The following is a 25,684-nucleotide window of genomic DNA, read 5'->3' on the forward strand; positions in this document are numbered from 1 at the left end:
GAGGATGGTTCGACTGGCAAAAGAATCTCCAAGGATCACAGCTGGAGAATTGCAGAGGTTAGTTGAGTCTTGGGGTTAGAAAGTCTCCAAAACTAGCATCAGACGCCACCTACATCACCACAAGTTGTTTGGGAGGGTTGCCAGAAAAAAGCCTCCGCTGTCAATCAACAACAAACTAAAGCGGTCACAGTCCCCCAACCTAAACCCCATAGAAAATCTGTGGGATGAGCTGAAGAGGAGAGTCCACAAGCGTCGACCTTGGAATCTGAAGGATCTGGAGAGATTCTGCATGGAGGACTGGTCTCAGATCCAGTGCCATGTGTTCACCAACCTCATCACGCATTATAGGAGAAGACTCAGAACTGTTATCTTGGCAAAGGGAGGCTGCACAAAATATTAAATGAAGGGGTGCCAATAATTGTGGCACATATATTTTTGAGAAAAATATTTGTTTCATGATAAGAATTTAATGTTTCTTTCAATTATGTTTCTTCAGTTAAAGGTTACATTTTTGTGAATATTTTTGAATGGAAGATCATGAGGATAAACAATAAAGATTTTCTTTCGCATCTCGTTTTTCTTATTTTTACTAAAGGGTGCCAATAATTCTGGAGGGCACTGTATCCCTGAGGGCTAGGGCGTTTCTGTGGAGCCTACATTGACTGACGTGGTTCAGGTGCAATTCCAGCCACGCAAAGCCAACACTTAAATAGCTACTGCTCAGTTTAGACTATTGTGCAATAGAGCCGCTATGCGTTCGTGAGCGATACAAAACTAGGTTTCACATCCTTTTTTTTTACATTACACCTTTATTAAAAACACATTCAAAAGTAAACGGACAACACGTAATGGTTCAGAGAAACAAGGATATGATTTTGAATAAATAACATAAAAAATATAATGACCATTAAAAAAATTGAATTGGAATGAAATACCAAACATTATCAGACAAAATACCTTCTTCTTTAAAGTGGTCACCACACATTTTGACAGTTTATCACTTTTGTTAGTGTTTATAAGTTTGAGAGTCTTGATATATTCTTTAAATTAAATTCACATCAAAATCCAATGAAATGTGGGTTCATTGTCTCTACTAACATCAGAATTCCTCTGTGGTAGTCTGTCGGATAGCCCCTGAATGCACCGCCGGGTTTGTTTTGGTCCTGAGGGGCTGCGTCCGAGCTAACCAATGAGGTCGGGAGAAGGGGCTAGGTAGCGTTACGTGCCGCTATCGAGCCCCCCCCCCCCCCCCCCCGCTTCCTAGCCCTGCCACTTCCCCTTGTAAAGCGACGACTCCCTCATACTTAATTCATTCCTTCTCCAGTAAGCGGTGACTCCTTCAGCCGGTCCCCCGGTACTTCTCAACGACGCCGGAGCGACACTTCGCATTCCACCAACGAAAAAATAAAGAGATAAGGAAACAACACTTTGTTGAGAAAAAAATAATTTGTAGCCCGAATAACCATAAATCCTCGACTGCGACACAAGCCCGAGGATAACCAGACGCTTAATCGCTCAGCTTGGGTGTTCAACTCAGAATATTTGAGGTTTTCTTTATTCTTTTAAGAACCAAAATGAAAACCAAATTTATCAACGGGGTTTCTTCCTCCCCCTCCATGTCGCTGGGTATTCTGGTGACCGAGAACGCGCTGCAGGTCCAGCCCGACGTCGAGGAGGACTGCAACGAGCTGATCCAGTTCGACCAGCCCGACCTGGACACCCAGCGCAAGGCTTATCTGTGGTGCAGAGAGTTCCTCCACGGAGCGTGGAAGGGCCTGGCCAAGGACGAGTTCCATATCACCATCATACGGTACGATGTGTTCACTGGCTTGTTGGGTGTGAATGGGCCTCCGGTTGGTGGAAGCTAGAGTAATAAGACTGCTGTTATATTCCATCTGGTCTCGTGATGTAAACCGTTAAAGGGCGAACCCGCCCAAAATAAGGATGGTGTAGGTTATTGCTATAGTAGGCCTAGTTGTGTTCAGATACATATATCTCATTTTAAAACGGTGTTGTGGGACATTGCGAGGCCAATAATAGATATTTGTATTATTGTTATTATTATTATTATTATTATACTTGGGCTGCCATTTTGGTACTTTTTTCAATTCTAAATCTCTTAAGCTTGTTTTCTAAAATCTGCTGCTTTAATTCTTATGAAATGATTTACTGTGGTGCGACATCTGGCCTCCAAACCTTTGACAACAATTTATGTAAGGGATTAAGGGTTTACAGCCATTAGTTGAGCCAGGTAATGTGAGACTGTAATGCATCCTATTCTATTACTGTTTTTCCTATCATCCTGAGCTCAGAGAGCACGTTAAAGAGAGTACTCCCAAAGGGCCTTTTTTTTTGAGGCCACATCTACGTGTAACGATGTCCCACCGTCTCCTCTGTCCCCACAGGGGTGGTCTGAGCAACAAGCTCTTCCTGTGCAGCCTCCCCGACAGCGTGGACACTGTTGGGGACGAGCCCAGGAACGTCCTGCTGCGCCTCTATGGGGCCATCCTGCAGGTGGGAGCCACATCTCTTATCACTTTCTTAAATCGTGTTGTTTTAAAGAAAAAAAGAAAAAGATAGCTACAAGTAAGCCAGACTCTTCACGAGGATGTGTTGTCGTGTGGTAGAAACTACTTTCCCTCAGTGGTTAGCAGATATTAGTCTAATTGTTAAAGTTTTCTTTTTTTAATGAAGATAAGTGCTGCTATAGATCATTTTACAGTTGTAAGATGTGTCCCAGTTTCTTTCCTGTTGTGGTTTATGTGAATGACATAGGCCAACAGGAAGTAAACGTGGACACCAGCTGTCCACACGGCACACACAGCAGAAAAGTAAGAACAGCACACCTTTTTTTTTTTTACTTCCTGTAAAAATGTTTGACTTTTATCAGAGAGATGACTCATTTAACCAGGGTCAAAGGTCCATATGAGCTGATAATCACATAAATCAAACAACAAAGATAAAACATACAACTGTGTGATGTGACCGTGTCGCCCCCAGAGCTTGTTGTGTGTGTGTGCGCGCGTCTGCAGCTCATATGCTTTTGTGTGTGTGTGTGTGTATGTGTGTGCGCGCGTGTTAGCCATTGTTGTACATGATGATGTACCCCCATGGCTGTACATGCATGTGTTCTTTGCCGTAGGCTTCCCAAAGGAGTGTGCCCTCCTGGGTACTCTTGTTCCCAGGTGAACCCACCAAAAAACACGGTACAGTATGAGATCCCTGAAATCTCAGCCTAATACAAAGGCCAAACTCACACACTGACTCATGCAGCACAACACCCGTCTGGGAATATACAGTATGCAGGGAGCGACCCGAGCGCCGAAAAACACCTCTCCTGTCTGTCTCCTTTCTTCTCTAAAAAATCCCTGCCTCGTGATTCCTAAACGTCAAGAAGTCAGCATTTTTTTTTCTTTTAAAGTGACTCGGCACATTTTTTCGCGGCCCCCGAGGAAGAAAAACCGCGATGAGAAAAGTCAAGTGTGTGCATTTTGTCGTTTTGTTGCTTCACAGCTTGCACTAAAATGGATAGATAATGTATCTCCTCGCAGCTCGGCGGTGCTAGCACAGAGAGATAGAGATGATGTGGCTGGACTGTCCAGAGTTCACCGTCCCAGTATTGCTAAGTGTAACAGAGCTACAAAGATAAGCCGGTTGGGGCACCAGCTCCTTCATATTGAGCTACAGGAGTTCAAGGGCTTCCAAGGAAAACGACACATACTGATCTTCTACATGCCGTTTGCTTCATCCCCAGCGACACATAAAAACTAAATCAAAAACAAAAGACGCAGTGATATTGTCCTCTCCTGCTGCTCCCTCATCCTTAAAATCAGCCTAATGAATCCTGCATTAAGCATTAACTAAAGACCGTGCAATAAAAGCTAACAACAGCTTTTATTGCTGGGGACGTCCAAGAGAGAGCGAACGCACTGCGTCCTTCACCAAGGTAACTGTGGCGGTCTCCATCAGGACAGTAGCGCCTCTCAGGAATTAGTGATGTCTGATCAAAAAAGCTAATATGATTTAGGAGGTCTATGTCCCTGTCAGAGTGCACCAACTAATGATTAAACAAAGCCTAACTGCACTGGAGGCCGCGTTTCTCAGTAATGAAGATATGTGAATAGCATGTTGGGTGATTGTAATAATAAATAAATAGATACTTTACCCCCTGGCTAAAATAGACCATTTTACAGCCCTTGCCATCAAAAAAACAAACATTCCGGGCCATCCAGATGAGTTGGCGAGCTTTAAACGTTGAATTAAAACTGTTAACAGCCTCTGAATATCTGGTTATTGCATGTTCGTTTTTCAGAATGGGCTCAAGTTCTTCAGAAATTCTGAGAGGAATTGCGACCTTTTCAGAGCAACAGGTGTTTCAGTTTAACCAGTAACCGTGTTAACTGGTGGCTTTTAGCTGAATGCGTCCGTGATTGCTTATAGTAACTAAAGTAAATCGTTGGTAGATAATAAACACACATATTTAAAACTGATAAAGGACACCTACATGTTCACCATGACGCATCAGCTGAGACATCGGCGGTGTCCATGGCATGCTTGTTATTAAACATGTTGACGACAACTGGACTGTTTAAAGCGGCCATTTTAAAAGTGAATCAAGACAAACATCTGAGTCTATGTCATGGTGTTTGACATTGTAGCTAGTAATGACTCGACTTGTAGTTAGTAATGACTCGACTTGTAGCTAGTAATGACTCGACTTGTAGTTCATAATGTCTTGATATGTAGTTCATAATGTCTTGATATGTAGCTAGTAATGACTCGACTTGTAGTTAGTAATGACTCGACTTGTAGCTAGTAATGACTCGACTTGTAGTTCATAATGTCTTGATATGTAGTTCATAATGTCTTGATATGTAGCTAGTAATGACTCGACTTGTAGCACAAATGACTCGACTTGTAGCTCGTAATGTCTCGACTTGTAGCTAGTAATGACTCGACTTGTAGTTCATAATGTCTTGATATGTAGCTAGTAATGACTCGACTTGTAGCACAAAGGACTTGACTTGTAGCTAGTAATGACTCGACTTGTAGCTAGTAATGACTCGACTTGTAGCTAGTAATGACTCGACTTGTAGCACAAATGACTCGACTTGTAGCTAGTAATCACTCAGCGCTAGTTTTTTCCACCAAATACATGTTTATATCTGGATACTTAATGTAGGGCCACTTACTAATATTTCCTACCAACTCACTGAAACACAAATCTTAAAGTCCATGTGTTTAGGTTGCATTTTCCATCTTTGCTGGTTAATGTTCTTATAAGCTTGACAAGCTATTGCACTCTGCCGTACTTCCGTTTCCAAACTGCGCGCTCACACTCGTTACATCCTCATTATGTAAAAGGCTATATCCACAGTAAAATGTCACAACTGACAGCTTTAGTATTTAGCTGTAGGATATGGTTGCATCCTATCTGAGTTAACTCCCGCGTGTTCGACACTATCTGATCTCTATCACCGCTCCGCTTAGCAGCCCAACAGCTAGTCCCACCAATCCCCTGCACAGTCACACCCAAAACACCCGGTGTGTGTTTGAACTCATACTGTACTATCTGCCCTGCAGGCGTGGCTAGGTTTGGATGTTGAACACTGGTGGACGGCTTCACATGTATTCACGGATAGTTCTTTCCTTTTTCTTTTGTTGATAGATGTCCTGTAATAAAGGGGATTCCCGACAGTCAAACAAAGAAAATCACTTCCAAGTAAGTAACTGATGATTTGCTCCTCTGTCCGGAGTGTTGCCCGGTGTCCATCCACTCAACAGCTCCCCTGATGTGTGAAAACATTCTTTTGCTTCCCTAAGTTCTACTCTTCACTGGAGTTGAACTCTGTGTCAGGGTGGGTTTTTACTCTGCTCTCACACAGTCTTCTGAAATCCTGAGGCACCAGTTTTTCGGGTCTGTTCAGATTCCATATAACACCTGTTTCCACTTACTGACCTCTAGCAGAGCATGACTGTAAGAACTGAGTTGCTACATTCACTGATTTCATTCAGTGAAGGCAGTTTATATAAAGAAACCTGATTGACCAGTGCAGAAACAGTGTTTTCCTGCACTGGTCAATTTTGGGCTAATTTGCTTCTATAACACGTACTTTTTCAGTCTATTAAAAAGGAAACATTTATTTCACTACTTTGCCTATTCGCGTCTGTAGATTTCTCCTAAATTCATCAAAAGTTACCATTAGATAATGCCTTATTTGCATATTTAAACATAACGTTTCAGAAAACTTTAAATACTATTTTCCTAATTTAAGTAATCAACTGGTGAAATTTCATGCTGATATCAATTAGTTAATTTTACCATATTCACCTGTAGTGTCTTCAAAATGTCTGTAATTTAACAAAACATATAGAGGTTCAGAAGGAGCCGAGCACTAATGATCAGTTGCTCTATGTATTTGATGTATACTCTGTTCACTCCCTGCTTAGACACACTGTTCACTCCCTGCTCAACAAGCTTGACTCTTTCTTAAAGTTTCTTAGGAAAGAGTGTTGAATAAAGTCAAAGTTAGTGATAAGGTGAAAGAAAGAAAAGGACTTTGATATGATGAATTCTTTGATTAAATTCTCTTCAACAAAACATGACATTCCACTGGAGATCAGATTCTGCTATCAAGTCATCAGAACCCACATGTGTAGAAACCATGAGTTGCTCTTCTTGTTTGGGAACATTGGACATTCTTCTGATGAAGAGACTTGCATGCAAAGATGAGTCATAAAAACTTGATATACATATGGAGGTTTATTTACAATAAGTACCCATTTGAGTGATCAATAGCACTTACTGTATTCGTATCAGTTCGGTGCACTTATTGAATTCGTATTCGTTTACTGCACTTATCCTATTCGTAGTAGTTTGTAGCACTTATTGTATTCGTATTAGTCTGTTGCAATTATTGTTTTCGTAGTAATTTGCCTCTGCACTATACTTTTGCTCTGGTTTATGCTTTAAGATGCTTGTTTAAGAAAGGAGATGCACTTATGACTTCTGGTGACTAGTAGTTCTCTTGAATACCTATGTTGAATACACTTCCTGTAAGTCGCTTTGGATAAAAGCGTCTGCTAAATTACTGTAATGTAATGTAACATATCTTTAAAATCCGTTTTCTCTAAATTAGTTTTTTCTCAGACTCAGATCCAGAAATCTTCACTTCAGTATCACTTACATACAACACACTTTACAGTTTCATTCCTATCTGTATTCTAAAGGTTTTCACAGAGGGGTTTTTTCATAGATCATTCATAGCCTGATTTTTACAATATTTTATTACTGAAAACATGGAGAAAATAGTTTTTTTTATCACTGTTGACATTTTCTTCTGGTTTATGGAGTGATACAAAGATATGTCCCAAGTTCTCCTTGTAAAAACATCTGACTCTATTATGTTGACAAAATGAAAGAGGATATTTTGAACCTTATCGAATGTTCTGTTTTAGATCTGTTCAGAAAATGAATGCAAATTAGAACGTTTTTCATTAAGATGATGTTTAATTTGCATACATTTTCAGAAAACTTGTGATATAAAAAACAATTGTCTTAATGTAAGTAATCAACATGGGACGTTTCATGGCAATATCTCCATTTTCATTATTCACCCTATTCAACTGAAGTGTCTCCCTTGAAAATACACTTAATTTTAAGTTCAACTGAAGAAATTCCATTTGGAACACAAGACCGTAAAAGCGAGAAGTGTCCACAGAAGGCTTTTAAAAGAATCTACAGCAACATTAACATGGTATGTTCAGGGAGTCGCCGCTGGCAGCCTGAAGCACTCCCTGAAGCCTCGTCCCCAGTGACCTAGAAATTCCTTTACCATGCACCGCGTCACGACGACCCCTCACCCTCACGTTGCGAGTCACAGCTCCCTGTCATGTGATGGAGCTGAGGTCATCGGCCTGTTAGCTATTGCTGCTTGCAGCAGCTTCCCTTCCCTCTAAACCCAGCAGCAAGCATTGAGGCTAAAGCAGAGTTGACCCAGGATCTGAGGATCACCTTCTCTAACAATGCTGTCTGGTCAAAGTAAATCCTATTAAGGATTATACAGCACGTCACCGTGTTAATCTCTGTGGGGATAATTCACACGTCACAGCAAATAGTACACGTCAGATATACTTTAGATATAAATTCTGAGAGAGAATCACGCCTTTAATTAAATCAAGCTCATGTAAGAGACATGACTTTATTTCTAATACCAATTGTCTCCACTTCTTACATCCTTTGTCTCAATAAATTCAGGATAATGTACATTTCCATGGCATTATTTCCAATAAAATTTCAACACATATCGGCAAGTTGATTGCTGGCTGTTTGTTAAGTAACAAAATGTATTTATCCAATTCATTATCGCTGTTATTTTACACCATTTCACCTGCAGACAGATAAATGTGTCATACTGGTTCAGTTCAGATGGATGCAAGCGGTTTGTACTTAATGACCTACCCTCATACAGGTTTGTTGACACACACAACAACAGAGCAGATAAGCTTTTTGGAAGTGCATAGAGCACCTGCTGCTTTGCTCTGAGGCCGGCCGCCGGTGTAGCAGTTTAGATTCTAATGCAATCAAATATCCAGAGAGAGTATGCTCACAGAGAGAACTACATCAGCTGTCAGACTGGGGGCCTCCTATTCATTCAAAAAGTGTATTGAGATTTACAGGCGGAAGCTTCTGTTTCCTGTCAGGAAACAGTGTGAGGGACGTGCTCTTCTTTATGAATGTCGAAAATCTTCTGTGTTTTGACATCGGTTGTTGATGATTAACTTTTGAACGAGTCAAAGAAAAGGACTTGTCTGGGAGAGAAAGAGAAAAATCAAACAAACACATGGCGTCCACTGAAGCATCCAGTTTGGTCCATTGACGGTATAGAATATGGATGTAGTCTTCGTGACTTCACACATAGGTTTCTGAAGAGCTGTTATGAAGCTCAAAGTGAGCTGCTCCTACCGTCTACATCTTGTCACTGATACGTCTCTTGTGGAGACATGTCAATCACAAGGTAGCCCCGCCCTAAAGCATACCTCTTTATGTTCTATTTGACTCTAAATGGACCATCATTTACTAAATGAACATCATGCTGTATTGAAGAAGACTTGAAACTAGAGATTGAGACCATAAACTCATGTTTACAATGTTTACTGAAGGAATAAATCAAGAGAGAAGTAGAGTCATTTTCTCATAGACTTCTATACAACCAGAGGAGTCGCCCCCTGATGGACAGTAGAGAGAATGCAAGTTTAAGACACTTCAGCTTTGAAGCTAAGTTTTTAGGGGCTTTAATGATTTCAATATCATTACAGTTTTATTGTGCTACATTGGTTTATCTTATGTGATCTATTATAGTTTTCAATCAAAGTGATTGTACAGCCCTGTCTTCTAATAGTCAGACTGTAGTCTTTACTCACAGGCTGCCAGATGGTGTGTTGTCTGTCAGTATGTGTGTCAAGATGATTATGGTAATTTGGGTAATTCACATTGGAGATTTAAGAGCACATCTGATCAGCATTCCGCAGATACGGCGTTACATGACGACGGAGAGTATTATCTAAACACATGCCCTGGGAATCATTTTTTGTTTGATATTTATCTCTTCTTTAATTAATCAGGCAGTCTCATTGAGATTAACATCGCTTTCTCAAAGAGAGACCTGCGAACAAGAAACATACCCATAAAGACAACCAGCAAAACAGAACAAGCACAAGTAAACAGAATTATGAGAATCATAAGTTTGGCGATGGCTAAGTGGCTAGTAGCTAGCTGGTTGCTAGTTAACCCATAATGACATCTATTGTTAGTTGCAGCTAGGGCTGGGAGATATTAAGACCATCCATCCATCCATTTTCCGTAACCTGCTTATCCAGTTAAGGGTCGCAGGGGTGCTGGAACCGATCTCCGCTGTCAATGGGCGAAGGCAGGGTACACCCTGGACAGGTCGCCAGTCTGTCGCAGGGCTGACATATATAGACAGACAACCATTCACACTCACATTCACACCTACGGGCAATTTAGAGTCTTCAATTAACCTAAGCTGCATGTCTTTGGACTGTGGGAGGAAACCGGAGAACCCGGAGAGAACCCACGCTGACACGGGGAGAACATGCAAACTCCACACAGAAGGTTGTTTAGCCCGGGAATTGAACCCGGGCCCCTCTTGCTGTGAGGCAACAGTGCTAACCACTACACCTTTTAGGCAAAATACCTACATTTTGATTTGCAATGTTATTGTCCTGGTTGACTAGTGGTGCTTACACAATGAGATTTTTATAGGGGGGTAAAGGCTAATAATAGTACAGCTAGAACAGAGTGGTAAGTTTAGAAAATGACATCACTTAACTTTTCACAATATGTAGTGTCATATCATGGTATCGATTTAATGTTTATAACTCACCACTTCCTGCCACGTTTTAAAAATTTTAACTCGTAATGAAAACTTCATACCAGTGTCTCTTACAGTAAGAAATCAGTACTGAGTGTCTTTGTAGATGGAGCAGTACAGTTTTGTTTTGGGAAATATGACATCTAGGAGGCCACTAAGCAGGCGGTATTGTTTCCCTTGGGTTGGCTTCCTGCTGGACACTCAGCGTGAAGCACATTCCCTGGCTGGTAGCCAAAGACTCCAGTGCTTAGATCCAAATATCTGTCTCTGCAGCCGTTTATCTGAAGGTTATTCACTTCAGAGGGTCAAGATAGCAATACGTTATACTGATACATCAATCTCTATAAACAGCTTCTGCATTCATATGTTGTTCAGTTGGAAAATATTTTGGTATCAGAAGCGTTTTGGTTTTAACTTCCGAGTAGTCCGAATAGTGTCACTTTGGAGAAGGCTTTGGTTGCAGGTAAAAAGTCTGTGTTGGGAGCAGAAGAAACCAACCAATCGGCTATCGTATGATGCTTATTTCACTTTTGATTGGTTAAAGATGAGCTTGTAAACTGGCTACTTGTACAATCAAGTTGCACACGTCGATTCGCAATTCCAGTCTAGCATTTTGAGACGCTAATTGGTCTAAAAACAAGGCAGAACTGATCCAGAGGCAGTTGTTAAACCAAGAAGGAACTTTTCTGGAGAACATTTTAGGCAGGCTTTTCTAAGGAACTCTAGTCGAAACATGAATAGAAATATAAAGAATGTAAAGAATGTGTTTGCTAGCTAGCTGCCTGCTAGTGTACCAGCTAGTATTTCAGTTTAAATTGAACTAGCAAGTGATCATTTACTTTGGTTTAACATCACTTTATCAAAAAACCTTGAATCCACTCGACTCTTCATTGCGATTCTGGCCCCAGGACATGCTATTAAACTACAGCTCCACCAACCCGAGCTTCAGTTTCCCACAGTCTGAGTTTTTTCACTGCTAATGACCTGCTGCCTATTTGGTGAGAAGCCCGGGCTTTCTGTCTTCTCCACACAATAGAGTGAATCAGAAGCAAGTCGGTGAGAAGCCAGCACACATATTTAGTGTTTCGGGCTACGGGGCCACATGTTTGTGTTGGTATGAGAGCAAGGTTTTTCCCAGCCGACCTTGAGCCCCCTGTTGGGCTCCAGGCTACATGTGTTTTTGTGTGTCCCTTAGATAAAGGGGGAAAGACGAGGCCGTCCTCTGCTTCAGGAGCTTCTGCTGTAACTGGTTGCTCTGACAGGGCCAACTCCTCCAGGGAGTTTGAATCCACCTCTTGTGTTCTCCTCTCTGACAGGCAGACCCTACTAACCCCTAACCACAGCTTTCCTCTTTCAGACTCACCCATCCCTCTCCTTTCCATTCAGATCTGGATGCACAGCATTCTTATTAAAGTGCTTACACACTGTTATAGTTTAAATGTCGGACTAAAATAATAGCTATTAACACTAAGGCCTTGTAATCCTTTTTCTATGCAGAAGGAACAAAAATTTGAAAAATATAGTCCTTAAGATTTTCATCATCCTCCGTATCTCCGTAAACCTGGCTGGGTTTTAAACAATCAATTTTCTATTTCAAATTTGAATGATCCTATAATGATTCATAAAATCCAGATAGTGTTCTTATAATGCCTGCCTTTTCCCTTGGATGAGTGAAGCTTAAACTCAGTTAGCCTCATGCCACCAGCGCAAACTGGATCTGGCCATTTGAGACTAGCAAACCTCAGTTGTATCAAAAACATGCAGGGAGCTGCTCCCCTGAAGGCACGGCCAAGACTGAACACAGATGTCCGGTTGCATTTTGGACTTAAAAGCTATGAAGAGCTAGACAACAGAAAAGCTTTGTGTAAAATGTGCAAAATTGAGGTGTAATCTGGTAGGGAAATCTCCAAACATTAAAATTGAAGTTAGTATGATGAACCTTCAACTGGTTGTGAAACCCTCTCAAATTAATTTCGATGCCTCTACCAGTAAACCAGACCACTTGTCCTCGTACAATTTACAACATTAGTTTTTTGAGAACCTTTTTCATATTTCAAAATTGGTATTGTAATTAAAATATCCCATATCGAATCAGAAATTGAATACATTTGGGAAATGGTTGGAGACCTCTGCTCAAAAGAGTCTTTACTTGAACATGAACTAAACTCTGTTACAGATTAACTGTCTGAACCGGGCTGACAACAGAATTGTTTCTTTCGTGACTCCCAATCCACACCTCAATCTAACATTCATGTTTTCAGACACGGTGATCAGAAAAAGCTAATTTCTCCTTCTGTTCTTATTGCATTTGACAGCACTGATGGGTAAAGTCTCTCATGCTTTAAACTTGTATGCTGTTTCTTAACTGTTGTGTGTTTTCAGGGTGCGGAGGCCATGGTGTTGGAGAGTGTGATGTTCGCCATCTTGGCGGAGAGGGAGCTGGGACCTAAGCTCTATGGTATTTTCCCTCAGGGCCGACTGGAGCAGTATGTCCCTGTAAGTCAACATGTTGTTTATATACACATCTCTTTGCATATGTTTACTTGTATATGCTGTGGGATCATTTTGAACAGGGGTGGACAAAAATATAGGAACGCCGTGAGGGGCGATGATTACGTAATTCTTGAGTTTTTTTATATTGTGGTATTGTTCTGTACATAAAGGGCTGGGAAGCGAACCTCAAATCTTTAAAATGAAGGCCAAGTATCTAAGTAATACTGATCAGACATTCAATCTAGCTATGCATATCTGATCACATTAGAAATCTTACTGACAGGATTCTTTAATCAGATAGTTCCTGACTTAATTCGAATGTATTATAATACAATGTATTAAAAAAAACTATCTTAGAATAATGAATAATTTAGTCGTTAAATTAACCGATTTATTAAAAAAACAATCCTTACATAATCGTTGGTTGCAACCTGAGTTCATCTGCAGGGTGGCAGTTATTTGTAGTGTTGGGATTTGAATTCGGCATGGTTAGGCATGTGGAATGCATGTTACAGCACAGTTTGCATGTGTGTTTGTGTGTGCTGTACTGTTCAATGATGCATCGGTGATCAATGATCAGAGTGAATGAATAAACCATAAAACATCTGCTCTTCAGCAGTCAAACAGTACTGTGTTACACAATTCATTCTACCCTTGGAAGAAAATCATTTTGACCTCAGTTGACATCGTGCAGCGATCGTTCAACTATGAAAAACCAGCGGCAAGTTAGTTAAATAGATTCATGTAATCTTGTCTGAAAAAGGGTGTGCTGCAGGAAATTGATAGCCCTCGATACAATTATACAAAAGCAGTTCCGTTAGCCATTAGCCAAACACACCATCCAAATCACTTAAATTAGCAAACTCTTTCCCCGTCACTGTGTCTCTAACCACAGAGTAGCTGCTTGGGGTCGGCCATGCACTCAGCTGTGTTAACAGAAGAAGAAAGTTCAATTCAATTCAATTCAGTTTATTTTGTATAGCCCAGAATCACAAATTACAAATTTGCCTCAGAGGGCTTTACAATCTGTGCACATGCGACATCCTCTGTCCTTCCCTCACATCGGCACAGGAAAAACTCCCCTAAAAAACCCCTTTAACAGGGAGAAAAAAGGAAGAAACCTATGGGAGAACGACAGAGGAGGGATCCTTCTCCCAGGATGGACAGAATGCAATAGATGTCATGTGTACAGAATGAGCAGCATAACAGTTCTTAGATACAACACATTCAATGTATATGACATGAATGATTCATATAATAAGACTACATATAATAACAGCAGCAATTATTACAGTAGAATTATAGCCATGAAAATAGGGATAGTAATGTGACTAATAATAATAATCGAAGTAGCAGTGGGTGTCAGTCGGCTCACAGCAGGAGGCACGACTACGGTCCAGGTACCACAACGTTTCATGGAAACCTGCAGAACGAGAAAGCAAAAGGGCTTCAGGGTGGAAGTAAAGCTAAAATGCTTAATGGTACAGGTAATAGTAATAGTAATGTGACTAGTAATAATAATAATGGTGGTAGCAGTCGGTGTCAGCAGGGCCGTAGCAGGATGCACATCCACGGTCCAGGTACAGCCACGATTTATAGAAGCCTGCGAAGCGAGAAAGCACAAAGACTCCAGGGTAGAAGCAAGTCAATAAGCGTAATAGTACAGGCAATAATAATAGTAATGTGACTAATAATGATAGTGGTAGTAGTAGTGGGTGTCAGCAGGGCCTCAGTCGGTGGCACGATGACAGTCCAAATATAACCCCGATTCCTGGGAACCTGCGAGGCGAGAAAGCACAAGAACTCCGGGGAAGAAGCAAAATCAGTAATGTGCATAAATAGGAGATTAATACATAAAGAAGGAGGGAGAGAAGAGGAGAGAGGAGCTCAGCGTATCCTAGGTAGTCCCCCGGCTGTCTAGGCATATAGCAGCATATCTAGGGGCTGGACCAGGCGAACCTGAACCAGCCCTAACTATAAGCGCTATCAAAAAGGAAGGTCTTAAGCCTGCTCTTGAAAGTGGTGAGTGTGTCTGCCCCCCGGACTGAAACTGGAACCTGGAACCTGAAAGTGTGAGTCAACACAACCATGAGAGGTCCTTGAGCATGCAGCCATAACAGACCACCCAAAATATTATGCAGTTTACTGCAGCAGAATGCAAGATTAGTCATGGACAGACACAGATGTGCACACTCACTCACAGACAGATGCACAAAATCACACACACACAAATACACACAAAGACACACAGAGACACACAGGAGCGAACGCATGATTGTCCTGGCAGAAATACAATCGTATAAACTTACGTCTAGACAGCTGGACTTAAACACAGGGATATCATGTGGTATTTCACAACATCAGTATACTGCACACAGTCTCCTCATATTTACCAACCGGGCTGATCTGGGCTGCTTAAGACCAGATCCATATTTCAGTTTGGGTATAATTTTAGTAAAAAATTTGAATCTGTGGGTTTTATTGCATTTTAAATGTTTCTGTATTAACCCATTTTATGATTTAGGCCAATAGTTATAGCTTAGTGCAACTTAAAAAGAGCTTACTGTATGAATAAGCCATTTATGTTATCGTGTTGACAGAGTCGTAAACTGGACACCTGTGAGTTGAGCCACCCCAGCATCTCAGCAGAGGTTGCAGAGAAGATGGCCAAGTTTCATGCGATGAGGATGCCCTTCAACAAGGAACCCAAGTGGCTGTTTGGGACTATGGACAAGTAAGTCATTTAAACTTTGCCTTGTCGAGCCCTGACCTATCCCAGCCCAACTTTTCCTATCCTGCCCCATCTTGTCTGTCTCATCTATATTTAGTAAAACACCATTCTTCAAATAAGTCCACATGAAAAGCAGTTTCAAATGAGAGACTTAGCAGTTTTGAAAATCAGGTCCACAGTATGTGACTGGAGGTTTTTGTATCCTAGGATAGCAAGTTGCGTCACTGATTACTTATCGACAGCTGTCTTATCATAATGTACTTTGTTTTAATTACTTGCAAGTTCATTTGTTGGGGGTTTGCAAGGTTTATATTGCACACTATTTGTCAGCGTGTGGTGGTAAAGTCCATTGTCCAGTTCTGCTGAATTTCTGTGAAGATACCTCCTGGTTTATCATTTCCTGTATTATGTAATACAAAAATTACTCATTTGTCCCCCCCTGTGACAGTAAATTTCCATGACACGAAAAACTGTAACTGGAATTCTTCTGGAATTTGTTGGTGATTTAATTTAATTTGGCAGAACTTACAAAAGATAAAAGCAGGATTCCCTATAATGTGGACTGTAATATTTTGTCTAGTGGTAGCATTTTATTTTTTTTGACCTGTGAGAGAATTTGAAAAGAAGCAAAGCTTTGGAGCCACAGACAAATCTGACCAGGATTTGGTTTGTAGGTGTGTTAAAATTCCTCAGCTGGAGCAGCTTGGCCTTGGAAGCTAAGTAGACCAACAGCAAGTGGACCCAGGCTGAGTACCAGAAAAACTACTCTTGTTAGTTAGTTTATCTCATATGCTCAACAAATCAGTCCACTTTCACAGTTTACCTTCGTATCTATTGTTGAACAGCAATAGTTGTGGCCACAAGTGACATTACTGATTAATTGATGGTAAATGATGAAAGCAGTATAAATAGGGGTACATGGCAATATCTAGCTAGTTTGCAAACATTAGCTAACATTAGCCACCACAAGTTACTGGTTAAAACATATCTAGCTAGACTGTAGCAAATCTAGGATGTATTAACATGAGAAATGGAGGGTTCATGAAAACTCATTGTTTTATCTGTAAGAAGAAGACATTTTTCTTCCTCAAACAGCCTTCATACCGACTAACCGTTAGCGGTAAACTAGCAACGTGCGCTACAGCCGTGTGTGCTGGTCTGTGCTGAGTTCTAGCTGCTGTTTAGCCTCTGACTGATTCAAAACTCATGAGGAACACCAGGTCGTTCTGCTGTCTTCCTACAGTTTCTGTCCTTTTTTTCTCATCTTCGTATGATGATGAAAATGAGTCGTACAGCCTTAGGAGGAGTACTGTTAATCTTATGCATCACACTATTTATCATGACCTTGATAGTAGTTCCTGAATGTGGCCTGTTGTCACTGAGATGACTTTCGTGAATGACTCCTCATCATGTCTAGCTAGTTGGACAATACTTTTTGTTGTTCTCATGAAAATAGAGGTTACGTGATAATAGCGGTAATGATGATATAAATAAAGCTACTGCTCTTAATGTGGCAGAATTGTGAATACAGATCTAAGTTATATTTCTGAATTTCCAATGCATTGCGTTCCTCTTCTATGCACCTGCACACATAATGAACAACTGCTATTTTTGGTGCTAATACTACAACAGCTGGCAATCCTACTACTTTATTTATACTAAAACTACTACTATTAGCACCTCTACTTCTGCTGGTTTCACTACAATAAGCACTATTTGTAAAAATTATAGTTATTTTACTATCTCTCATTTTTTCGCTTTTACAATCAGTAATCAATACAAAGAGCTTATCATATGGCCTCATGCTTATAAGTGATTCACGTTGACTTTAACATTTATTTTCATGTGAATTTGACTTCAATGTGTGTCACTTGGCAGATAAGACACCTATGTTTTCTCAGTGAAAAGGTGGGGTTAATGTGTGTGTAATGCTCTCACCAGGTACCTGAACCAAGTCATGAGGCTGAACTTCACCAGAGAGTCACACCTGCGTCGCTTCAACCGCCTGCTCAGCTACAACCTGCCAAAGGAGATGGATATGCTCAAGTATGCTGCCGCACATAAACACACTGTCAATCCATTAGAGAACATCACACAGACTTACGTTAATTACTTGGAGACTGACCCCAACCCTAACTATAACCATCCTAACCCTTACCCTAACCTGAGCCTAAAATAAAATGGTTTATGGTATGGGGATGTGCATTTCCGAAAGGGAGGCTAGTCCCCACAATTTGACTATAGCCTCTTTCAAACAGAGATTCCGCAATACTGACGTAATGACAATCCAAACAAAGTTTCCAAACTTGGTGTTATGGGACAAAATCTACAGAAGTGTAGGTCCACATGCCTCAGGGAAACTTTCACAACAAAGGCAGAAATATAAGCATCCGGACAAGCAGAGCAGAGTTCCATGAGTTCCTACCAAGACGATTTGCAAATGTTTTAATGACTTAATGAAGACAGATATAGAACCTCCAGAATATGTTGTAGCTTCATAATAGTGTATAGGGATCATTGTGGTCATTATATGAAGATGCACACAGCTATCAGGAGCTCTTTAAACCCTGATGATTGATCATCTACTCTTTTTGTATGTTCAGGTCTCTTCTGGGGTCCACGCACTCTCCTGTAGTGTTCTGCCACAACGACTGTCAAGAAGGTAAAACATATGGATGCAGGTGGCCCCCTATCTGCTGTACAATAGCTTTTATTGTTCAAGAAAATAACGTTTGTGTGTGTCCTTTTCAGGAAACGTCCTGCTGCTGAAGGGCCGCCAGAGTTCAGACAAACAGAAGCTGATGCTCATTGACTTTGAGTACAGCAGCTACAATTACAGGTAAGACAGCAGCTGCTGTAACATGGATTTCAATGAGTTGATCCTAGTCATCACAAGTATCTTCTGTAAATCCAAAGCATGATATATCTTCTTCCTCTGTGCTATAGAGCTTTGTTTTTGCCTAAAAACATATCAGTGATTCACACATGGGTGAATTGTTGGAAATTCTCATTAGTGGGAACAAGTATTAAATGTGTTTTATCCGCTTTTGAAGGTAGTCCCCAACATATGCACTATGTACTCCTGTTTGATTAACATTTACTAAAAACTACAGTGCCCAGCTGTTGTATTAAATTCCTCAAAAAATTTAAGAAATACAAGAAAATAAATGATATATTTATGACCTGTTTCTAAAAATGCATGTCTTCAGAAGGAACAAATGGAAAGAGATACTTATTGACACGTGAGCTTTTGTTGGTCCCGACATCACTGTCATAAAAAGTGAATATGAAATGTGATATCAAGGACACTGCTCCTCAGGGATGGGTTAAATGCAGAAAGGAAATTTTATGTATATATGTATCTATGTCTGTACATGATCAATAAAGCTGATATTCATATTTATTCATTTAAAGAGCAATTTGAGATAAACAAAATATGTCTATTATGAAATTAAAATAAAACTGATGTTATGAAAATAACATTTGATTATAACTTTTAATAATTTCTTAAATATTATAACTATTTATATATAGATATGTTATTTCATTAATTTATTTTACACAATATATTCATATTATTATTTATTTCATTGTGATTTATTTATTTAATAGTTAACATAATTTATGAGTGTGTTTAATGATATAAACAAAAAGCGATCCACCAGTGTCTGATCCAAACGCTCTCTCCAAACCGAGTGGCAATGCTGAAAAGTTGATCTCCTTCTGCTGCGTCACTGCTCCTCTTGCCAGTGTTTTGCCTTCCAACTAACTCTGATAGAAGGGCGGATGGGAGGCAGAATGTGGAAGAGAGAGTGAGAGACGGAGAGAGATGAAGTAACCAGAATACTGAGCCAGAAAAGATACAAAATCTGATGAGAAATGAGAGGGAAAAGAATGCAGCACAGGATCGTTTCTGTGTTCCATCTATATTTCTTGCGAGCAGTCATGGTTCACGGCCACCTCCCTGTGTTGAAATATTCACTGCAGCTGTTATGTAACTGGAATCTGGCAGGCCAATGGGGACACACAGGATGGAGGCGACGGAAAAAACCTTATCCAGGACTGTCAGTGTCACTGACGGAGATGATGGTGCAGTGGATTTCCTCTACAGTCGTGCACAAAGATCTGGGAATAGGACAGATTAGAACGGAATAGAACAATGGGGTTGTAGGCCTACATGTGAGGGAGCGCCTATTTTCATCAACCTTGGAGGGACTTCAGATGTGTTTAGCGCCTGGGTGTGTGAATTCCTGAGCGGGTCATTTCTCTCTCTCTCTCGCCGCACACACACCAAACAGAAACACTCCCACCCCCCTGCAGCCTCCCTCCAGCGTGGCCCCTTTAAGTCTCCTCATATGTTGCACAGCTAACACGTGACCCTTCGTACACAAACGACCAATGGGCACACATACCAAGCATGTGAGCATATGCCATCATGTATGTGCAGGAAGAACAAAAAATAGTGTGTTTTTTTTTTTTTTTTTTTTCTCTCGTTGGCTGACATTAGCTGGATGTGGAAACAGAGACGGGATGAGTCCGGTTCATAGACTCCCTCTGAGCAGTGGGATGATTTCTGATTCTCTGCTCTTGATAACAGCGTGGGAACCAACATGCTAAAGTGTTACAGTCCGTTGGTTCTGGTCTAAATCATAGATGGTTACCGTAAATCCCCAAATAGTTGCTCACAGTGAAAGAGGAGGCTTTTAATTGAAACAGGCTGAGACGCTCTAGCAGTGTGGTAGTCAGGATGCAGTGTTGGCTATACTTTGGTCGAGGGGTTCTCAAAGTCTGACACCATGGGCCCCCATCTGGCAAAAATGTACTTAAGATTAACTTGCTGAACAAAAGTTGCAAGTTTAATAAACGTTTGTTTGCTAAGAGTAATTTTTTCAGCCATATTCCAATGGAAAAATCAGTTTGCTCTTTGTAGAGGGAACCAGTGCGATGCTAACTTCCTGTTGGCCTACAAAAATCTCTATAGGGTGGAAAACAGTGAACCAGCATCAGCTGTGTTTACATACCAATAACCCATAAAACAAAGGGCTCCAGAGCAGTTGACTGGACATCACAATTGGAAAAAAATACCATTAGCTCAAACTTTCATGATACGTTGAACTATGCAGCACAAAGCCAGTCAGAAAGTTCTTATTCATGTAAAAGCATCATCATCAGTGTCTCTGTCTCTATGTTAACCTTGCAGGGGATTTGATATTGGCAACCATTTCTGTGAATGGATGTATGACTACAGCTTTGAGGAGTTTCCCTTCTTCAAAGTGAACGCTCAGGCCTATCCTACCAAGGCCCAGCAGGTGTGTATGATACGCTAACACACCAATGTCTTATTTTATTTTGGTTTGTGCCGTTGCTGACTCAACGTGTCTCTGCACAGCTGCACTTCATTGAAAGCTACTTGCGGGAGTCCGATCAGGGGTTCGACAACCTGAGCGAAGAGGACCAGATGAAGCTGAAGGAGGAGCTGCACGTGGAGGTCAACAGGTGAGCTCAGACGTGGGACACGGTGTGTGTGAACAGACACAGTACGAGACAGTAGGAAAGGAGAAATCAAAGTGACCGTGTCTTTTTGGACTGTAGGTTCTCGCTGGCATCCCACTTTTTTTGGGGCTTATGGTCCACCATCCAGGCCCGGCTCTCCACCATCAAGTTCGGATACCTGGTGAGTAAAAGTTTTGTTACCTTAAAACTTGAAGGTGCAATGTGCAAGATGTGGCCTGAATTTGAGTTTAGAACGTTCTCAAAGCGAGCTAACATTCTCAACAGATTGTGAAGAGGTTAGAGTGTTATGTCAAAGACAACTAAGACTAGCCGTGGCCCTACCTGTCTTTTAATGTAGTCTAATGTAAACTTTAGGCCAACGTCACATGTAAAGATAACAAGATAGCAGTGTTACAGTTCATAACTGATGAGTGTAAATTGTATATTGCATGGACCCAGCAGTAGAGGTGAAATACTGCCCCATATTTCTTTGGAGCAGGTGACCAGACAGAGCACATACACCTTTAAATGTTAATGTAACAAGGAGGAAATACTACACCGTGGCAGTTTAAGACACCAACAGGAGCAGTGTCAATATTTACTGTGTAAAGGTTATCTTTGTCACTATACTTAGAGTTGGGTACCACTAAAAAAATCTAATTAAACAAAGTAAGAATATAAGCAAAGCCTGTGATCCTCTTCTAGGTTATTTACACAAAAGGACTCTTTTTCAGATATGATGACATAACAGGATTAAATACTAATCGCTCGTTTCACCCAGCTAGAACATTCTTCTACAAAATATGCTGTGAAAGTCGAAACTGCAGTCCGGCTTTAAATACCTGAAAAACACAATATTCTGAATACACAAGATAAGACTTTATTGATTGAAATATTAGGAGAGCTACACCATGAGTAAGGATTGAATTATAGTTGTATACAGATACACAAACTGGCATTTGGGAGTGTATGTTAAATGGAAAAAAAACAATTCAATAAATAAAATAAGAGAACTATATAAATACCAGCGAATATAAAAGTCCAATAATGTTGTATACGTGCAAACTTTCAAAAAACAATGTTAATGGTATCCATGAATATATTAAAATATGTTTAATGTGCATGTTATTATTAAGGATAAATCATAAATTCATACACTCCACTACTTACATTCAGTTTAATATCATGACATGGCCTCATAAAGTAACCCATGTCTGCATTCTTGATTAATACAATTCTCTGATTCAAATTGAAATGCTCTCCTGAGCCTGTTTGTTCACACAGTAAACCTACTACAGGTTGTTTTGCATACTGTGAATTCTTAAAAAGCTGCAGCCTTTAGTCAGCTGCTTTCTTCCTGTTTTACAAATATATTGAATCATATTTTATTAAGAGGCATCTCTCTTGATGCTGTTAATAGAAACTCTTCCTCCAAAGTTTCCTGGATGTTTAAATTCGGGATCATTTATATTTAACATTAATTTACTCTTAAACTGTCAGTTAAAACTCGTACTGTGCACACACACTGTTCAAACCATGGTCAACTTTTATTGAAATTCTAGTGCAGGTAGACAAGGCTACACTATGGGGATATTTGTATGTAAATGCAGCACACCTCTATAATATTTACAAATGTGTTGTGCATTTGTTGTGTATTTGATGAAATGATGTAGGTGTAAAATACATGGAGTCTTGAGTTTGAATATTTGACTTCTAAAAAACATACAGAGTTGATTTTGAAGTTGGTTTTTAAACAACAGACACGCTTCTCTGACTCACTATTCTTTTACTCAATTGATTCCACTTTGCAGCTGTTTTAAGCTGTTACGCTAACATCAATGAAACTCAAAACTTCCTGCACGGATGTCTCACATTAAAAGTCCTCCAATTGCTCAAAGCCCATCCCTTTGTGGGCAAGCTTTTATTGTTGGACATCTGCAGGAAGTGTTTAATTGATGGAAGCAGTAACAGGGATTTAAAAAGCAGCAAAAGTCAAAGCAGTTGGAATGAATTAGTGAAAGAAAACAGTCTTTCTGGTCAAAAGACACTTGAAGCAGCAGAGTGGTGAGTATGACTCGATGAAGATGATGAAGATGTATGGTGACACTGAGTACATGTAATTCCAATTAAAGTATTGTATGAGAGATTCAGAATGATGCTTGTGTACATGTATATTCATGTGTACTCTACTGTTCTGTAGGAGTATGCCCAGGCCAGGTTTGATGCCTACTTCCAGCAGAAGAAGATCTGGGCGGTCTAATGAAGCCAAATGATTGGATGGACCGACGCGTTCAGCCGGGGGCGGCGGCGGCGGGGGCGGCGCGCTGACGAAGACTCCACCCACCACGCTTTACTTATGCTCCCTCGCTGGCTACTGTTGGTGATGTGTTGACCAAATGCCCCCAAAAAAATCACTCGGCTAGGCACTTAAGGTACGCCCCCAATCCCCCAAAATCCATTGCAGCTCAAAGTTTACACTGTGTAACGCCTAGAGAGCCCCTCCCCCTGACTAAAACAAATTACAAAAACACTGACTTTTACTAACCTCCATCGCTGGTAAGAGCTGCTCTCCGCTTCTGCCTTGTTCGAAACCATATCACTAACACAAGGGTGACGTTTAGAGCAGGAGAGAGGGGGTTACAGATAGATTTCAAATGTTGACATTGCATCAATGTATATGTATTGGTCATTCCCTTATGGAAGTATTCAGACGGAAATAACCAAAATGTGAACTTCTCTTGGTAGATTTCTGGTCACTGAAGCAGCCAGTTGCTAACTATGTATATTATATATAGACCTCAATGTGCCAGTGACCTGGCCCTGTCTGTTACTGACGGGCCGGCTTGTTTGCTGGTTGAATCGTGACTTGATTGACAGGTTGGAGTGGTGTCTACACTTGTAGATATTACATACTTGCTGTCGATTTTCTTTTCTTTTTTTATGTTGTGTTTGACATTTTCTTCCGGCCAGGGCAAATATGGTTATGTGATATTTTCAAGTATGTGAATGGTTAAAAAAAAAAAAAGTTCCTTTTTCTGGGCGGCTGGTTAAACTCCACCAAAACAAAATCTAACATGTCAAACATCGGGTATGGCCATTGCTAATAGGTCTGGTTCTTGGTGGCTTTCCAACTAATAATGTGATTACGCTGTCCAGCTGTGACTTTTCATAACCTGTTAAATTTCTACTGACAGAAGTTTGGTAGGTTTATGGTATTAATATGAAAAACTGTGACATCCACACCTCTGTGTGGTTTACACATTGGGTATTAGCATCTGCATTTAGCCAAATAGACATTCCAGTCATGCTTTATAATCCTGGGAAAGTGTTGCTAAACAGCTAACCGACCTTATTTATACCGCTTTTTTTACTTTTATATTTCATTACTACGTTGGAGAAAAGGCAGGTACCGGTTGGCCAGAAGGGCTGCAGCTGCGGCGGTTGCCGAGGCAAAAACACGGGTGTGGGAGGAGTTTGGCGAGGCCATGGAGAAGGACTTTCGAATGGCCTCAAGGAAGTTCTGGCAAACCGTGAGACGACTCAGAAAGGGGAAAACAGGGCTTTTCTCAGGCTGTGCTCAGCAGAGGGGGAGAACTGCAGACCCGGACTGGGGATATTGTCAAGCGGTGGAAAGAACACTTTGAGGAACTCCTGAACCCGACCAACACGTCCTCTGTGGAAGAGGCAGAGTCTGAAGACTCAGGGGAAGACTCGTCCTATGCCTGGCGGAGGTCGTTGAGGTAGTTAAAAAGCTCTTCAGCGGCAAGGCGCCAGGAGTGGATGAGATTCGACCGGAGATGCTAAAGGCTCTGGACATTGTTGGGCTGTCTTGGTTGACACGTCTCTTCACTGTCGCGTGGAAGTCGGGTACAGTGCCTGTGGAGTGGCAGACCGGGGTGGTGGTTCCCATTTTCAAAAAGGGGGACCGGAGAGTGTGCTCAAATTATAGGAGCATCACAATGCTCAGCCTCCCCGGGAAAGTTTACTCCAGGGTGCTGGAAAGGAGGCTCCGTCCGATTGTCGAACCTCGGATTCAGGAGGAGCAATGCGGATTCCGTCCTGGACGTGGAACAGCGGACCAACTCTTTACCCTTGCAGGTCTGTTGGAGGGTGCATGGGAGTTTGCTCATCCAGTCTACATATGTTTTGTGGACTTGGAGAAGGCCTTCGACCGTGTCCCTCGGGGAGTCCTGTGGGGGGTACTGCGGGAATATGGGGTACCTGGTTGGTTACTACGAGCCATTTGGTCCTTGTATGACCAAAGTGAGAGCTGTGTCCGGATACTCGGCACAAAGTCGAGCTTGTTCCCAGTGCGTGTTGGCCTCCGCCAGGGCTGCCCATTGTCACCAATCCTGTTTGTGATTTTCATGGACAGGATTTCAAGGCGCAGCCGGGGGGAGGAGAGTTTCTGGTTTGGGGACCTCAGAATCACATCCCTGCTTTTTGCAGATGATGTGGTTCTGTTGGCTTCTTCAGAACGTGACCTTCAGCACACACTGGGGCGGTTCACAGCCGAGTGTGAAGTGGTCGGGATGAGAGTCAGTACCTCCAAGTCTGAGGCCATGGTTCTCTT

The 25,684-nt window shown here is 41.2% G+C and overlaps 1 protein-coding gene across 2 annotated transcripts; it reads left to right on the plus strand.

Annotated features, from left to right (window-relative positions):
• The first annotated feature begins 1,320 nt into the window (after positions 1-1,320).
• On the plus strand, positions 1,321-23,400 carry chka (choline kinase alpha). 2 transcript variants are annotated; one of them, XM_054619728.1, is made up of 12 exons: positions 1,321-1,810; positions 2,406-2,514; positions 5,669-5,722; positions 12,777-12,890; positions 15,488-15,621; positions 17,560-17,664; positions 18,222-18,280; positions 18,370-18,457; positions 20,819-20,927; positions 21,008-21,114; positions 21,211-21,292; positions 23,312-23,400. In XM_054619728.1, the coding sequence occupies exons 1-12, from the start codon at positions 1,575-1,577 to the stop codon at positions 23,369-23,371; spliced, it is 1,257 nt and encodes a 418-aa protein (XP_054475703.1). In that variant the 5' UTR covers positions 1,321-1,574; the 3' UTR covers positions 23,372-23,400. The 2 variants fall into 2 exon arrangements, with proteins under 2 accessions (XP_054475703.1, XP_054475704.1); XM_054619729.1 differs by lacking the exons at positions 1,321-1,810; positions 2,406-2,514 and adding an exon at positions 3,026-3,206.
• Positions 23,401-25,684: the final 2,284 nt, after the last annotated feature.

This window comes from Anoplopoma fimbria, chromosome 19 (genome assembly GCF_027596085.1).
Source record: "Anoplopoma fimbria isolate UVic2021 breed Golden Eagle Sablefish chromosome 19, Afim_UVic_2022, whole genome shotgun sequence".
NCBI lineage: Eukaryota > Metazoa > Chordata > Actinopteri > Perciformes > Anoplopomatidae > Anoplopoma > Anoplopoma fimbria.